General features: G+C 36.7%; 1 protein-coding gene across 1 annotated transcript in view; it reads right to left on the minus strand.

Annotated features, from left to right (window-relative positions):
- The window catches only part of Dpp10 (dipeptidyl peptidase like 10), a 666,755-nt gene that overhangs the window by 351,068 nt on the left and 296,525 nt on the right, over nt 1-19,162 (minus strand). The window contains exon 4 of the mRNA XM_042685166.1: nt 8,622-8,716. Coding sequence (XP_042541100.1) covers nt 8,622-8,716 — 95 coding nt within the window. The remainder of the gene's footprint in view (nt 1-8,621; nt 8,717-19,162) is intronic.

Below are 19,162 nucleotides of genomic sequence, written 5' to 3' on the forward strand. Positions count from 1 at the left end.
AGAAAGAATCCAATAATAGATTTTGGTAGTATTTTGTGGTTGTGGTGGTGGTTGTAGTGTTGTTTGTGTAACATGATGCTGTTTATTTCCTTTGTATAAGCAGTATTTCTACTAGAATTGAAAGTGTATAGAAAAGAATAATTACATAGGTGGCAGTGTGATATATTTAAACTATGTTAAATATGATTTCAGCCACCTTAAAGAAATTGAAACCACTAAATGTACATGCAGTTGTCTTTTCTTTTTTTTCTTTTCTTTTTTTTTTTTTTTGTCGGTCGTGGGGCTTGAACTCTGGGCCTGGGCGCTGTCGCTCAGCTCTTCAGCTCAAGGCAAGCACTCTACCACTTGAGCTACAGTGCCACTTCCGGTTTTCCTGTGGTTTATTGGAGATAGGAGTTTCACGGTCTCTCCTGCCCAGGCTGGCTTTGAACCCCGATCCTCAGATCTCAGCCTCCTGAGTAGCTAGGATTACAGGCGTGAGCCACCAGCACCCGGCTGCAGTTGTCTTTTCTGTGCACTGTATTCTTCCTTAAATGGTGGTAAAACATGCAATTCAGCTAATAAATATAGCTAGATTTATGCAACTCTCTAAATCTATTTATATTTGTATATATCCAACATATTTATTTCCTGGAAGTATCTTTATGAAAGACATTATATTTGTTTATATTTCCTAAATATCTTTGCCAAAAAGCTAAAGAGAAAATACTCAAAACACAGAAATGTCCTATATAAAATTTAAATGCACTATAATATAATTTTACATTCACAGATAGAGATTTTGAATAGAATACTCAAGTATATTAAAAGAATCACTAGATTAGCATTCAAAACAGTATTACTCTTCTCCTGACTACACTAGAATTATTGAACAAATCTGTTCTTCAAAGTTACAATTTCTTTTAAGTGGGAATTCCTTTGCAATGGGAAGATAAATTCCCAAACAATTGTAAACACTGTTTGCCATGGAATTCCCTCTTGTTTTCTTCTAGCATCTTATATAACATACACCTCTGGCACCAAAAGGATCAACTGAGAATCTTCTTTAAAATAAATATTGAAATTGACAGCATTTGACAGCAAGTATCTAGAAGTTATGAGAAAAAGGTGAACCAAGCTTTTATTCACATGTTTAAGCAAATCATATTTAATAGTAAAGAAATATTTACCATTTTGTTGATAATGAAATGATACTTATTTCAGTGTTTCACTTGGACCCAAGGGAGAATTTTAGATATATTATTTAGATAATTTCAATTTCTGTCCTCAATAATTTATTGAAGAACATTCATAATGTTTAAAAATAGGTATAGATATGGTTTTATCAGGAACAATGAACATTACTGGGAATAAAAATAGATACAACTCCTGAGATACTGTATCCTTATAAATAAGTTTGTTGACAGAATTAGCTTTAAATCATTCTAAACAATATTGTAGGGTGAAATATACGAAGTTGCCTACTTTAACCCCATTTGCTCTAAGTAGGCCTTGGTGGATAACTAAGCAACAACAAATTACTTTAGCAAATACACAAAGACAACAAAAGGTTCCCTACTCACATTTTAAAAATAAACCTATGGCTGAGTATTTTTTGGAGTTACTATCAGTATTTTTGATACTTTTCTTGTTTTGATGACCATAAAACTATGCTATAATTCATCTTTAGATACATAAAACATTCAGAAAATTTTCAACAAGCTAAATAGGAGTAATTAATTCAATATCATCTTTATAACATAGGAACTTGCTTTAATCTTTGCTGGAAAAAATATCTATGACCCCATTTACTACCCTCATTCAATAGCTGATATAAAGAAAAGCAATTCTTTTTTGTTGACTAGAAATTAGATGTTATCTAAATAAGTATAACTATCATTTAAAAATAATACTGTAGATATAGAAAAGTTTTAAGTGTTCCCAAGGATATTATGAAAATAAATAAGAGAGGTCTTTAACAATGAAGAATGGGAACACTACCAAGGTAAAGGCAGGGTGATGACCAAGGTAAGGAGAGTAGATTTATCTATTAAAGGTGCATCTGTTAATGCAAATATGCAGTTCTAGAATCTGTGACCAGTTAAAGAAGGATAATTGCTTCCTGGTGAAAGAATTGGTAACATGCAAATGAGTGGTATTAACTTATCTGAACAAAAATACAACAAGTACAAATATTCCTATGGGGTTGGGACTGATAGGGGAAAATAATGGAAGAGATGACATTAGTCAAGATAAATTGTACTCATAAACTGACATATTGAATTGAAACCCCTTTGCAGAACTACTTAAAGATAATTAAAAAATACAATAAGTATCCCCCAGAGAATTATATAAAATTAAGGTGACCTTATTAGTATACACCTTACACTACACAAAGGAGAAGAAGTATAATTTAAAGTATTGTAGCTCATTCATGCTGGTCCTTTTATTTAAAAGAAGAAATGTCACTCCAGGGAATGCAGCTGAAGTTTACAATTTATATTCTTCCTTCCAGTTTACCCAACATAAAAAATTACCTTCTATTTCCTTTACCTCTCTGTCTAGCGCAAGGTGTGCTAAATTTGGCTGTTCTTTTTTTGGGGAAGTGGGGGCTGGGTTAGTCTGTGTTATGAGGTGCTGCTGTGTGCATTGTAGAATGCTCAGTCAAAACCTCCACTCATTCGAATACCAGAGAATTGGGACCATCAACACTACCTCTAGAATTACAAATTTTCAACTGTGTAAAATAGTCACTCCTAGTTGAGAATTATTGGCCTAAGATACAAAGAAACGGTACTAACACACATGTAGCAGCCGTCATGGCTCCTAGGGCCTCAATGGTTAATTAGCATTAGATTAACTGAATTCAGTGCTGGAAAGACCCACTGCTAAGGCCAGCTATTTTTTTTTTATAGATTCAGATTTTTTGGGGGGTGGGGTCATTGGTCGTGGGAGCCTGGCCTGCCCCTCAGCTCTTCAGCTCAAGGAAGATTACCACTTGAGCCACAGCAAACTTCCGTTTTTCTGGTGGTTTATTGGAGATAACAGTTTCACACAGACTTTTCTAGATCTAGATCCTAAGCTCTTAGCCTCCTGAGTAGCTAGAATTACAGGCATGAGCCACCGGTGCCTGGCTATTTTTTATTTTCAAAAATAACAACTTCTCCATGACTATAGGCAATGTAAGTGGTAACATAGCCAAGAAAAATCTTCCAAAGACTGTTCTTCACCTCAAATTTTACAACGAGAATTGCATAGTTTGGGGGTACATGTTTGAAATGACTCATTTGTACTGATATGTTTTGGGTTCTTTTGTGTGTGTGTGTGTGTGTGTGTGTGTGTGTGTTGTTTTACTTCCCGCTGCAGGTTGTCTGTTTCCTCAAACCCAATCATTCAAATGTCTTCAGTTCATGGTGGTTTAGAGTTATATGTTGGGTGCATATCAGTGGCTCATGCCTGTAATTCTACCTACTCAGGAGGTTAAGATCTGAGGAGCCAGCTGAGGCAGGAAAGTTCATGAGACTCTTATCTCCAATTAACCACCAAAAAGCAAGTAATGGAGGTGTGGTTCTAATAGAGCACTAACCTTGAGCAAAGAAGCCCAAGGACAGCACCTAGGCTTTGAGTTCAAGCCTCTGGACTGGCGCACACACACATACCCATACACAGCCACACAAACACATGGAGCTATGTTTGGAGGTTGGGATGTAGCTCAGGTATAGCATGCTTGCTTAGCATCCCTAAAAACATAAACCACCTAAACTTTGCACATCCTCACATATCACAAATATTTTATATCACAAATGACACAATGAATCAATCACAGCTAATCTGATGCCAGAAAGACAATTGTTAGTATCTAGGTATATCCTGTATCTAATATGTTTTACTATTTCATAATAACCAATGGTAGATATCTACCATTATCCTTGAAATCATTCTTTTGCCACATATAAATTTATCATCTCAATTTTAGAAAATTTTATAGAATGAATTTAAACAGATTTTTCAGATATTTGAGGCTACATTTTTGTTTCTGTTATTGTTTTTTACAATAAAGAAATATTTTCCTTTTTGAAAAAAAAACATCATGGAACTTGACCTCATTTCCAAATCTTTTTTTTTAATTTCAAAGAATGGTGTGATACAGAAAAAAATGATGACTGCCGATTTTTACCGTGACCACTAGAGTCCACACTGGTGGCAGAAGTAATACAACCGATACCTATAAAATATTTTATTATTATATCATTGAGAATGAGCTCATTCTGAAATAGTTATAGTTCTGAGAGATAACATTGCCAAACACATAAATTGTTAAGAACAATTTTGAGGTTAAATCACTTCTTTATATTCTCTTATTAAATAGTTATATAATTTTTAATTCTCTTCTTCATTAGATATTCATCTAACTTAAATTGAAGAGAATGCCATAAGCAATTATTTCTTCCAATTATTTATTTTTGTTTTAAACACCTAAGCCCAATATTGTTCTCATTGCACAGCATATGCTACCCATGATTACATAACCAAAAATAACCGTTTGTGAGTGTGTGTGTGTGTGTGTGTGTGTGTGTGTGTGTGTGTGTGTGTGTGTCTGCCAGTTGTTGGGCTTGAACTCAGGTCTCAGAAGTTGTCCCTGAGCTTCTTTCCTGCCCATGCTGGCTATGAACCATAATTCTCAGATCTCTGAACCACAATCTCAAGATTTCAGCCTCCTGAATAATTAGGATTATGTGCATGAGGCACTAGTACACAACCAATAAGCAGTTTTTAAACTGGTAAATAACAAATTGATATTAAACTATCTTTAATTTTAAAAATAAAACTGCCTCTCATAATTATATAACATTATATAATTATATAACATGTCCTATAAAATCAGGCTAGTCTAGCATAGGTTTGTCAATAATGTTTCTTAATTGACTTGCTACATTACCATTAAAAGACATTTATAGCAATCTGTTCCAATTACTTATAATTATAAGTTAGTACTTATAATTATTGAAGAAAATATGCATTATAGAATTCTTATCATATCTTAAGTGATTAATTTTCAAGAGAATGGTGAAGGTGAGAAAGTAAAGCCAAATATTAGCCTAATATGAGCTTTAAAAATATAACTATATTTAGCAGGTACAGCTTAGAGTTGTGAGTAAACAACTAAACAAGTTCCTCTCAAATCATCCAGAAACACGCTATTGTATCTTTGATCTCAGGTTGGGGTTAGCTAGTTGCAAATATATGCCACTTTACATTCCCCTCATTTTACTCTTCAGTTTGACTGTCTTAAGTGTTACAAATTGTCTAATTATCAGCACTGTGACATAAGTATGACTCGTAATTAAGAGTCATGGCCAACATAGAAGATAATAGAATATACCTGAAAAAAAGATTTGCAATGATTAAATGCATATGCATAAAGATGAAAGAGAATCAATTAGCAAATTAAGAAACTCATATGAGACAAGATAAGATAGGAAGGTTTACCAACCACAGAACTAGGATTACAGAATAATAACACAGGTTTTGTTTTTGTTTCTTTTTTTTAATATGTCAAGAAGGGTGAAAAATAATAAATGCTAAAAGAATAAAAACATGATTTATGATTAGAGGAAACATCTCATTAATCAGATTTAGGGAGTGATCAGTAAGTACTTGTTACAAAAGACAAAATTCAGCAGTGATACTCCCTAGACACTATGTTGGAAATGAACTATACAACTTGGGTATGGAGGGAAGTCTGAAGAGAAAAACTGGGAGAGAATGAGGGAGGGGGTGAAACTGTTTAAAAAGAAATGTACCCATTACATGACTGTAACTGTAACCCCTCTGTAATTATCTTTACAATATTTTTAAATGCTTCAGCCTTTTTGTTATATGGAAATGTGTTTGCAAAACTTCTTTCCCATCCATAACCACACACTTCATCCATATGTCTATTTTTACAATATTCTTTTTAAAGACAAAATTATCATACTGAGTTTTACTTAACTTGAATGCTTGACTACCAGAAACCTATAATCTCCATTAAAAATGGTACAAATTGATAAAGGGAAATCTGGAAATGAATTTAATGTTGTTCCTTATGTAACTAATAGAGAAATCACTTCACACTGATTTTAATCAGGATAGTATTAGCACCATCTCTCCTCATTACTATGTCCTACTTTCTTCCTCCTGTCCCAACTTCCTAGGAAAGACTTCTTCCACATGTGTCAGTATCCATCACCGATTCTTTAGCCTCTTAACTAGTGTCTTTAAGGAACACTCAAAAAGAAGTAACAAATGCTTACTTATAGTAACTGCAAAAGGACTAATATTATCATCGCAGGAAATGCTTTTATTCTCAGAATATGAGCAATCTGTCTGTCTATGTTACATATTTTGCTTTTGCCACAAGTATTATAAACTGTTACAAATACAATAGTTTTGCCTTGAATATCTGTGAAATAACTTGTAGTAAAGAAATATGTGTCATAACTTTCTGCTGGTTAGTAACTTCATTGAAAGTTGGTTGGTTAGATTTTCCAAACAGACACAAATATAATAATTTCATGACTTCAACGACCATTGTTTTCTTAGTATTAAAAAAAAAGGCAGAAAAGTCCTGATGGCGCATGGCTATTATCTTAGCTACTCAAGAGACTCAGATGTGAGGATTGAGTTTTCAAGCCACCCTGATGAGAAAATTTGGGAAATTCCTATCCTTAATTAAGCTCTGAAAAGGGCAGAAGTGAAGCTTTGGCTCATAGTAGAGTGATAGCTGTGGGCAAAATAGCTCAGAGACAGCCGTCAGGTCCTGAATTCAAGCCTCAGGACTGGCACAAAAGCAAACAAACAAACAAACAAAAACATTGAGAAAGAAGGCTGTTAATTCATCTTTTCCACCTGGGAGTGAACACTCCAGTTATCAAAGAAAGCTATTGAAAATGAAATGAGTTTTAGAAAATTGGGCCATCTAATAACAGATATGAAGATTAACTGGCTACACTAAATGTGAAAGTAGGAATAAAAATTTAAAAATAGCCAGTTAGTTTCTTTTTTTTTTCCTAGTAAGAAAACACTTCTATTATCCATAACAGCTTATTTTTTAAGGCAGTGAAATGGAAGACTGTCATTTCAGGAAGTAACTTATTTTCAGTTGTGAGAACAAAATATTTTGAATATTGAAATTGGCTTTTGAAGATGGCTTTACTTGAAAATAATCTGTTTCCCATATATTATGCAATTGGTTCTTGGTTGGAAGAAAAGTATGAAATATAACTGAAGGAGGTAAAGCTCTTGTGTGTGAATTGACTTTTTTATTTATTTTTATTGTCATTGTGATTTTTTATTTTGTGAAGAGTTTTCAGGGGTTGAGCTATGTTATACCCATATTACATAAAGTCATTTAGTGTACCATACACTGAGCCTATATTATGTTAGCAAATAAAAATTGTGCACTATTTTTCATCATGATTTAATACTTAGGTTTTGCTATATTTATATTATGTATTGTATGTTTTTCAATGAGTAGTCCTAGCTAAGTCTTTTAAATAGATTATTAAAAACATAGTTATACTCTTTTGTAAGAACAAGGTAGGCCAGGTCCACTGACTCATGCCTGTAAACTTACCTACTCAAGAAACAAGATATTCAGAGCATAAGAGTCTAAGGCCTCATTTCATCCAACAAGTTGGGTGCTTTGTGCACCTCTGTGATTCGAGCTATGGGAAGGTGTAAATAGAATTTCGAATCCAGGAGGTCTAGAGAAAAATGTAATCCCTTATAACTAACAGAAAAATACTGGGAATATGGCATGGCTCAAGTTGTAAAGTACCTGTAACATGCACATAACTCTGATTTCAAGCCTCAGCATTGCAAGTCAACATTGAATGTTTGATTATAAAAAGGTCATTAGTTTCTTGTCACACATTTTGTGAGTCAGGTTTTTGTTGCTTTTGGGGGTTAATATTGTCCGTGAAAATAGTTGACACTATGTTATGTGTAACTTTTCTAATAAAAGTTGTGTTTATAAGGTGTAACAAAATATAACCATATTCAGTCAGTTGACCACTGTTGGCTAAGCCTTAAGTGATCAATGATAGTCCTCTAAATGATAGTTCTCTAAATGCTAAAAGTAAAATGCATCCGCTCCAACACAAAGCTAATTGTAAACCTTCTATTGATCCAGGACAAAAATCATTGAATGAGTATGAAATCAGGAAACCTGGAAGAGAGTGGCAAGTTCATAATATGATGCACAAAATATACCATTTCTTAAAGTCTTGAGACTTGTAACATTAATCTCACATAGAAAACATTAGGGAAAGTCTTTGTACTAAGCAACTATAACTTCTGGGAATGTCTATTCCTACCTTCAAGTTCTAGGAAGGAGAGTAATAATGCAGATTGAGTCCATTATTAATATTGAATAAATTGATGTAACATATCAGATTCTGATGGTAAATAGAGAGAGAATAAAACAGATGGAGTGAAGGTATTTTCTATCAATGGATATTCTGATTCTAATAATATTCCAACCCTAACTTTCCTCCTGAAATGCTTTGCACAGACTGGAGCTGAAAAATTCGAAGTTCAGCATATCCCAGAACAAACAATACTGTAATGCATAAAGCAATTAATTATTCATTACTTACAAAAGTTTTGTTTTCCAGTAATAATGTGGTAGTATTTGTTTCTATATTCAGTTTGACCACATGTCCATTCTCGCTTTTATACACCACATCTGTATCTGCAAAGACAAAGACAAATATATTGACGAGGTGATAGAATAGTTGATATGAAAGCATGCATAGTAAACAGATACATCATAAGAATTAGGGTTAATCTTCAATAACCCAACCAGATTTCTGAATCTGGCCCACATTAATTCTCTTGAAAGTTCAGGAAGCCCACTTAACACATAGACCACTGTGCAATGAACACAGGATCAGTGAGAGGGCTTTTTAAACTCGTGGCTTAACAAATATAAACTAATTAAAATATGGGCAATCAGCTGCCTATTCTCAGGTCAGAGAGACTATTTCATTAGGAAATCCACCTGGTATTTTTGTCCATACCAGAGTGTGCAATTGGGGTCTCGCACTTTCCCTTGACTTGCTTGCTCAAACATGGCATTCTTTTACTTGAACCTTGTGTCCTGCCCTGCTTTCTACTGGTTAATTTTTGGAGATAAATTCTCACAGAATTTTCTGCCCAGATCTTTAAGATCTCAGCTTCATGAATAGCTGGGAATATAGGCATATAATTTTGAGTGACCAATGATTTAATTTTGTTTAACTTTACAAGGAGTGCCAATTATCTAGACTATGTCAATTCTGCTGACAGAAAACCACCCTCATGAAGGATTAGTAATCTTCTAGTCCTTCTCAACCACTCAGTTGCTAGTCATCCATTTATCTTTGGGATAGAGATTTTGTAAATGGAAATCTCCTTTTCAGTTTTACTTAACCCTTATCATGGTATGAAAAATATCTCTCTTACCCACTGACAATTCTAGGAAGGGAGATATTGAGTCCATTATTAACACTGAGTAAGTTACATGAGCCAAAAGTTTCCCAGAATCTGAATGTTTTAATTGCATTCTTGGGAAAAGTATTGTATTGGTAGATTACAGAACTTATTGAAGTTATGTGTGTAGAAAGACCTGATAATCTAACAAGCAAAAAATTCTCATTTCTTCTCCAGTTATTCCACAGTTTAAGTAGCTGCATTTAATGAAATTTACAACTTTGGCTGTGGGGGGGAGGGGAGATGGGAGGGTAGGGAGAGTAAGGGGAAACAAAGGAGGAGGCAACAATGTTGATCAGAAATACACTCATTACCTTGCTTATGTAATTGTACCCCTCTATAAGGTATTTTCACAATAAAAAACTTATTTATTAAAAAAAATCTATAAAGATTTGAGGATTGAGACCTGCACTCCAAATTGAATTTTTTTCAAGTCAACTATAATTTTTTAGATTAATAATTTATAATATTACTTTGTGAATTATTTGAAAATGTTAGTATATCTGTCCTCATTTATTCTTTTAGTTTTTATCTATTAATTATAATCTTGACTCTTGGTTCTCTTATTTACCTTACCTTACCCTTGGATATATTATCATTAGAGCAATCTGAGATTTTTCTTGATAGAATAATAAATCACATCCCTTCTAAATAGTTTCTCTCATATTTTGTTAGACGAATTAGAGGAATATTAGTGAATCAGTTCAGGGAATAATGTGAATTAATATAGGAAAATTAAGCTGGATATACTTGAAGCATGTCTGTAGCATGGTTTGATTAATCTTTCTTTCTTCCTAGATATTACAAGTTAGAGCCAATTATCCTAAACACAGACCCAACTCAGGAAGTGGCTTAAAATGAAAAAAGTGACAAAATAAAATTAATGCCTACTGATCTAACCATGTCTTCAAGTCTAAAGAACCCCAAATAATTATTACCTCTACTTTGTCAAGTTCTTCTGTTCATAGTTTGAACAACGATAAGAGCAACATCCTTACTGAGAATTCAAGTAAGACCCAGTATATGGTAGAGAAAACTCACAATCTCAGTACTTGGCAGACTGAGATAGAAAGACTCTCAGTTCTAGACAATCTTAGGCCACATAGCAAGAACACAAAAAAAAAGAGCCAGCTGTGGTGATATACACCTTTAATCTTAGCTATGTGGGAGAGAGATTTAGGAATTCAAGGTTATCCACATCAAAAAAGATAGTGAATAGACCACATTTTAGGTCACAAAGCAAATTTATCCATTTTTAGAAATGTTGAAATTATGTCCTGCATTCTTTCTCTCAGACCACAAAGGAATAAAATTAGAACTCAACACCAAAATCCACCAAAGAAAGTCCTGTAACATATGGAGGCTATACAATACACTGTTGAACCACCAGTGGGTCAGGAAGAGATTAGAAAGGAAATTCAATGTTCATGATATTCAACAAAAATGAACACACAAATTACCAGATCCTCTGGGACACAGTAAAGTCAGTACTCAGAGGCAAGTTTATTGCTCTGAGTTCCTACATCAACAAATTGGAGAAATCTGAAACCAATAATTTGATGAGACACCTGAAGCTCCTCGAAAAAAGCAGCAAAGTAAACCCAAATCCAGTAGATGGAAAGAAATAATTAAAATTAAATCAGGAATTAAACGAATTAGAATTAAAAAAATAGAAAGAATCAACAAAACAAAGAGTTTGTTCTTGGAAAGAAGTTAACAAAATTGACAGACCCTTAGCAAATCTTATCAGGAAAAGAAGAGAACACACCCAAATAAACAAACTCAGAGATGAGAGTGGAAACATCACAACAAAAAAAGTGAATATTTCTCAAACCTTTATGCTAACACGTTTGAGAATCTGGAAGAAATCGATGATTTTCTAGCAAATATTGACATGCCAAAATTAATCCAAGATGATTTAAACCAACTTAACAGACCCATGTCAAGCATCAAAATAGAAACAGCAATAAGAGATCTCTCACCCAAGAAAACTCAGGACTGGATAAATTTACAGCTGAATTCTACAAGGCCTTCAAAGCAGAACTCACACTAATATTCCTCCAACTCTTCAAAGAAATTGAAATTGAAAGTCCACAACCAAACTCGTTATATGAAGCCATTGTAACCCTCATCCCAAAACCAGACAGGGACTCATTAAAGAAAAAGAACTGTATACCCATTTCTTTGATAAATATTGATGCAAAATTTCTCAACAAAATTTTGGTCAATCTACTTCAACAACTCATCAAAATATCATACACCATGATCAAACAGGATTCATTTCAGGGATGCAAAGCTGGTTCAATATATGCAAATCAATTAATATAATTCATTATATCAACAGGAGCAAGGATAAGAACCACATGATTATTTCATTAGAGGCAGTAAAAACATTTGACAAGATCCAACACCCTTTTATGATGAAGGCTCTGGAAAAACTAGGAATTCATGGAACATTCCTCAATACAATAAAGGCTGTGTATGACAAACATATAGCCAGCATTATTCTTAATGGTGAAGAACTAAAATCATTTCCTCTAAACTCAGGTACAATATAAGGATGACCACTCTCTCCACTTCTCTTCAATTTAGTATTAAGAATTTAGTATTGCCTAGTTACAGCAATAAGATGAGATGCAAATATAAAGTGGATCCAAACAGGGAAAGATGAAATCAAACTCTCAATCTTTGTAAATGACATGATCTTGTATTTAAAGAATCCCATGGACTCTACTCCCAAATTATTCAAGCTGATTCAAAACTTCAGCAAAGTAGCAGGGTATAAAATTAACCCTCAACAATCAATGTCTTTTCTGTATGCCAACAATGAGAATAGCACTACTGAAATCAGGAAAGCAACTCCTTTTGTAATAGCCCCACAAAAATATAAAATACCTTGGAGTTAACTTGACTAAAGAAATAAAGGACTTCTATGATGAAAAAATCAAAAACCTAAAAAAGGAAATTAAAGCAGAACTAAGGAAGTAGCAAAACCTGCCATGCTCCTGGATTGGGAGGATTAACATAGTGAAAATGGCAATACTTCCCAAGGCTATCTACAAATTCAATGCAATACCTATCAATATTCCAATTTAATTCTTCAATGAAATTGAAGAAGCAACCCAAAAATTCATATGAACAATGAAAGATACTGAATAGCAAAAGAAGCCTCAGCAGAAAGAACAGTGCTGAAGGAATATCAATACCAAATTTCAAACTCTACTACAAAGCCATAGTAATTAAAACAGCTTGGTACTGGCACAAGAACAGACCTGAGGGCCCATTGAATAGAACTGAAGACCCAGAATGAACCCGCAGATCTATAACTGCCTAATCTTCCATAAAGGAGCTAAAAAAATAGAATGGAAGAAAGACAGTCTCTTCATTAAATGGTTCTGGAAAAATTGGTTAACCACATGTAGAAAACTAAAACTAGATCCTATGTATCACACTGCACCAGAATCAACTCCAAATGGATCTAAGACCTTGAAGTCATAGCAGACACTGTGAAAACCTTACAGGAAGGAATAGGAGAAACTCCAGGGCTCCTTGGCACAGGCCGAAATTTTCTTAATAAAATCCAGAAACACAATAAATAAAAGAAAGTTTGGACAAATGGGATTGCATGAAACTGCAGTTTCTGCATGGCAAAGGACATAGCTAGCAAGATAAATAGAAAGTCTACAGACTGGGTGAAGATCTTCACTAGCCATACAACCGACAAGGGTTTTATATCTAAAATATACTTAGAAATCAAAAAACAAAATCCCACTATAACAAATCCTCAAAGAAACAACTGCCCACTAAATAAGTGGGCTAAAGACTTGAAGAGAAATTTCTCTGAAGAAGAAATAAGAAGGGCAAATAGACACATGAAGAAATGCTCAACTTCTCTAGCCATAGAAATAATGCAAATCAAAACAACATGGAGATTCCACCTCAGCCCGGTTAGAATGGCTATAATCAAGAACTCTAATAACAACAGATGCTGGAGGGGAAGTGGCCAGAAAGGAACCCTACTGCATTGTTGGTGGGGGTGTAAACTTTTTCAACCACTTTGGAAAGCAGTATGGAGGTTCTTCAAAAGACTTCACATAGGAGGGCAGACCAAGATGGCGACGGGGCAGTAGGAAAATGCCACAGCTCTCCCCAACCAAAAAGAGAGTTCGAGTTCCAACACTTTATCTCCCCAAGAGACCCACAACAACAAAAAGACGAACACCCAGAGAAAAACAGGAGGCGGGAAAAAAAAAAGAAAGAAAGAGAAAAAGAAAAATTTCAGAACAGAGAAGTGCAAAGATCCCTCCCCCAACCTTTACTGGTGCCAAGGCACGGCCAGCCTGGTCCGGTGGGGGCTGCTGGAATCCCAGAGACACAGGGGGCTGTCTGCAGATCACCTGCCCAGAAGCCACCTGAGGTACCGGTGTCAGACCTGCTGATCATTATGAACAGTGAAACCTCCAAGCCAGGCGCCTGCACCCCCACCCCTCACTCTCCATCCAAGCAGAGAGGCTCCATCCTGCCAAAGCCACTTGGCCCCACGGGAACCCAAGAGCTACACGGGATGCCCACAGAACACCAGAGCATAAGACCTTCAAGGAACTGGTGCTGATCTGCAGAGCGCAAACAGAGACAAACCCCTGTGCTCAGAACCTGCATGGAGGCCCCACCCCCACCCCTCGTGCGGAGGTGGGAGGCCAGTCCTGTGGTGCAAACCTGAATAGCATCAACCTAGGCAGAGACAGAAGAGAAACACGCAGAGCCACCACCACCCAGCCCAGCCCACAACCACCTCAACTGAACTCTGATTGCAACGGCAACCAACAACTTACATCAAACAGAAACAACAACTAGCTCCAGAGTGAGTACCCCGCAGGGGACAGTGCACCCCTTAAGGGAGACCAGAGCTGGTGAGAATCTCCAGACCCTGACCCAGACCCCCTACCTTAACACCTGGACCACAGGACCCACTGAAACTGGGAACAGTTCAAGAGCTCCACCAGCCCATGGAGCACACTCAGCTGGCCAGGCTAGAGTAAGAGTGCCCCTGAAAGGGAGTTTAAACACCCAAGCCAGGAACAGCACCCCTGGGTCAAGACACCCAACAGTAGAAGAAATTTGAACTGTGTGCTCCAGGCTGTGTAACCTAGGTGGGATACACAGCAGCACAGGTCCAACCAGTGTACCCCAGGCCGGGGGCCGGGACCAGGCCTGGGGTTCCTGTGCCTGAGCAACACAACCAACTCCTCCTAACTGAAGTCAGAAGCTGACCATACACCTCAGCAGAGGGGAGAAAAATGAAACTGCACCCCCGGGAATCATGCCTGGGACAGCAAAAGACCCGGGGGTCCAGGACAAGAGAAGCCCAAATCCCACCAGAACCCGACCCATATATTATAGGCTGGGAATTGGACAACACAGGCCACCAGCAGCTGATAATAGTCAGGAGCTCAGGCTGGTAAGGTGGCTCAGCGGTAGAGTGCTTGTCTTGGGTGCATGAGGCCCTGGATCTGATTCGTCAGCACCACATAAGCAGAAAGGGCCAGAAGTGGTGCTGTGGCTCAAATGGTAGGGTGCCAGCCTTGAGCTGAAGAGCTGAGGGACAGTGCCCAAGCCCAGAGTTCAAGCCCACAACTGCCCCCCCCCCAAAAAAAAAAAAAAAAAAAAAACATCAGGAGCCCAGGGGCTGGGAAGTTGGCTCAGTGGTAGAGCACTTGCCTTGCATGCATGAGGCACTGGGTTTGATTCCTCAGCACCACATAAGCAAAAAGAAAAACCCAGAAGTGGCACGGTGACTCAAGTGGTAGAGCACTAGCCTTAAGCTGAAGAGCTGAGGGACAGTGCCCAGGCCCAGAGACCAGACCCAAAAAAAAAAAAATCAGGAGCCCATGGCAAACTCCAGCATCAAGGAGAGTGCATCCAACACATTCGATCTCGCCAATGCACCTGTAGGAGCAAACAGGAGCAGTCTAGTCTGCTCAACCCTTCTAAAGGTGGGAATTGCCAGTGATCTACAGCAGAGAGCCAAGAACCCTATGTGGGTCAGACCAGCAGCTGGAGGTTGACCCCCAACAGAATGGAGATTAGGTACAGACTCTCTCTACCAGCACAGAAACAGCAACCAAGCAAAGACAGACACCTATTGACTAAAACAAAATTTTAGATTAGTCTCCAATAATCTCTGAATCCCCATACAAAAATCGCAGAGAAAAATTACAAGGTTTATCAACACCCAGGATAGCAAGCTATCCCCAAATGCCAGCAGCTACCCAGGGGAGAGCCCTAGTGGGAGCAAAGCAGGAATGGAAGACAAAAGCTACATCCAAGAGATGCTGGAAGCAATGACTCAAGACATAAAGAGAATAAAAGACCAGAAATTGAAAGAACACAGGGTCGAAATATTGAAAGAAATGCAGGATATCAAACAGGAGATGCATGCAAAAATAGAGGCAGCACACACCTCAATAAGAGGTGAGATTATTGCCAAAATAGATGCAGTACACACCTCATTAAGAGGTGAGATTAGTACTTTGAGAACCAACATCAAATCCATAAATGAGTCCATTTCCTCCATGCAAACCACAATGGAAGCCACAGTTAACAGAGTGAACAAAATGGAATGTAGTGTCAGATACAGAAGACAGAATACACTAACTGGAGCAAAAAATGACAGATATGGAAAAATCACTTAAATCATTCCAAACGAAAATTCAAGGGCAAGTGGATAGTGCCAAAAAAATTTAACCTTCATATATTTGGAGTGGATGAAGGGGAGGAATATCAAAGCAAGGGAATGAAACACCTATTCAACAAAATAATCGGTGAAAATTTTCCCCCTCTCAAAAAAGAACATCTTACCTACTTAAAAGAAGCATATAGAACACCTAACAAGCAAGATCCCAGGAGAAACACTTCTAGACACATTATAGTAAAATAATAGATTTGAATAGTAAGGAAACAACCTTGCATGCAGGAAAAATGGAGAAAGAGTTATACTATAACAGGAAAAAAATTAGAATCACTGCAGATCTCTCCACACAATGCAAGAAAGGCCTGGGAAAGTAACATATGAGCCCTGAGAGCCAATACCTGCCAACCCAGACTGATATACCCAGCAAATCTAGCATTCACATTCAATGGAGAACTGAAAATTTTTAATAGCAAAGAAAAACTAAATGAATACATAAACATTAAGCCAACATTACAAAGAATACTAAGAGGAGGAACACAACCTGAAGAAAGCAACCAGGAACAGGGACCTGCACCCAGACAGGCATTAACAGAAGTCTAACTGAGAAAGCACAGGAGAAAAGGAAAGAAGAAAAACTTAGGAAAACCGGGAAGGACAGGGACCACAATGCATCTCTCTATACTATCTCTTAATATTAGCGGGCTTAATTTGCCAATCAAAAGAAAAAGAACTGCAGATTGGATCAGAAAACATGACCCATCCATCTGTTGCCTTCAGGAGACCCACTTCTCAGCCACACACGAACTCAGAGTGAAGGTTCGAAAAAGGATCTACCAATCAAATGCCCCCAGTAAGAAAGCAGGTATGGCAATCCTGATATCTGACAAAATAAACTTTTCATTAAAATCAAAGACAAGGATGGACACTACATATTAATACAGAGAACAATCCAAGAGGAGAATATTACCATCATCAACTTATATTCCCCAAACATTGGTGCACACAAATATGTTAAGCAAATACTCTCAAACTTACAGAATAAAATAGATCCCCAATTCAATAATACTAGGAGACTTGAACACTCTTCTTTCACCAAATTAAGCTACTGAATTAAGTGAGGCCATACTACAACTCACTGAAATCTACTGAGTATTTCACCCTAAAACAACACATTACACATTCTTCTCAGCAGCTCATGGAACTTTCTCCAAAATAGACCATAACATAGTTCATGTAAGGAAATTAAACAAATACAAGGGGTTCAATATAATCCCCTGTATCCTATCTGACCACAGTGGAATCAAGTTAGTTCTCAATAAGAAAGCATACCACAGAAATTACTCAAATACATAGAAATTGAACAGCACACTTCTAAGCAATGCCTGGGTAATGGAAGAGATCAAAGAGGAAATTAAAATATTCCTACAACTCAATGATAATGAAAACAAATCACAAAGAAACTTGTGACACAGCAAAAGCAGTCCTGAGGGGCAAATTTATTGCCCTCAGTGTCCACATCAAGAAAATAGAGACAGACCAAGTAAATAATCTCATGTTGCAATTAAAACAGCTAGAAAAACATGAAAAAATAGAACTTAAAGTTACTAGATGGAGCCAGATAACCAAACTAAGAGCAGAGATCAATGAAATAGAGAATCTGAGAATCATAGCCAAAATTAACCAAACAAAAAGCTGGTTCTTCAAAAAAATAACCAAAATTGATGGACCATGGCCAAGATCAATTAAAAAAAGGAGAGAGGAAACCCATATTAACAGGATTAGGGATGCCACAGGAAAAATCACAACACATACCCAAGATATCCTAACAATTTTAAGGTACTACTTTCAAAAGTTATACCCTCTAAACAAAAAAAAACCTGGCAGAAATGGATACATTTTTAATTTTTAATTTAATTAATTAATTTATTTATTTATTATTGTGAAAATACTGTACAGAGGGGTTGCAATTACATGGGCAAGATAATGAGAACATTTCTTATCAAGCATTGAAGCCTCCTTCCTTGTTTCCTCTTCCCATCCCTTCCCATTCTCCCCCTGTCCTCCCACCCAATCTTCCTGCCCCCCCCTCCACCAAAGTTGTAAAGTTCGTTTTTGACATAACGACTTGAACATCTCATTGTTGCAATGGGTCCATCTGTATCCCTATTTAAACGATTTGTTTCTTCCCTTCCCCTCCACAAATTATACCAACATCAAATACAGTGAAAACAGGGGTTATACCGTGGGGGAGAAACATACAAAGCAACAAAGAAATAATCTTATAAATGTGTTAGAAATAATCGCATGAAAGAAAAAAAATATTTGAATACATATCTTAGGGTTCACCTTTTCTGATTGACTCAGACATACACTAGTTATTGCAAATAAGGGAAACTATGGGACCTATGTTTCTTTTGGCCTGGCTTACTTCACTTAATATAATTTTTTCCAAGTCTTTCCATTTCCTAACAAATGGGGCAATGTCATTCCTTCTGACGGAGGCATAGAATTTCATTATGTATATATACCACATTTTTGTGATCCATTCATCTACTGAGGGGCATCTGGGTTGGTTCCAGATCTTAGCTATGGTAAATAATGCTGTAATAATCATAGTTGTGCTGGTAGCTTTAATATGTTCTTGTTTGTGAACATTTGGGTAATTGCCCCAAAGTGGGATTGCTGGGTCATAGGGGTGCTCCATTTGGAGTCTTTGGAGGAACCTCCATACTACTTTCCAAAGTGGTTGAACAAGTTTACACTCCCACCAACAATGAAGTAAGGTTCCCTTCTGTCCACTTCCCCTCCAGCATCTGTTATTAGAGTTTTTGATTATAGCCATTCTAACTGGGGTGAGGTAGTATCTCAATGTTGTTTTAATTTGCATTCCTTTTATGGCTACGGAGGTTGAGCATTTCTTCATGTGTCTATTGGCCATCCTTCTTTCCTCTTCAGAGAAGTTTCTCTTTAAGTCTT

Source organism: Dipodomys spectabilis, unplaced genomic scaffold (assembly GCF_019054845.1).
Source record: "Dipodomys spectabilis isolate Male_0828 unplaced genomic scaffold, ASM1905484v1 ptg000094l, whole genome shotgun sequence".
Taxonomy (NCBI): Eukaryota; Metazoa; Chordata; class Mammalia; order Rodentia; family Heteromyidae; genus Dipodomys; species Dipodomys spectabilis.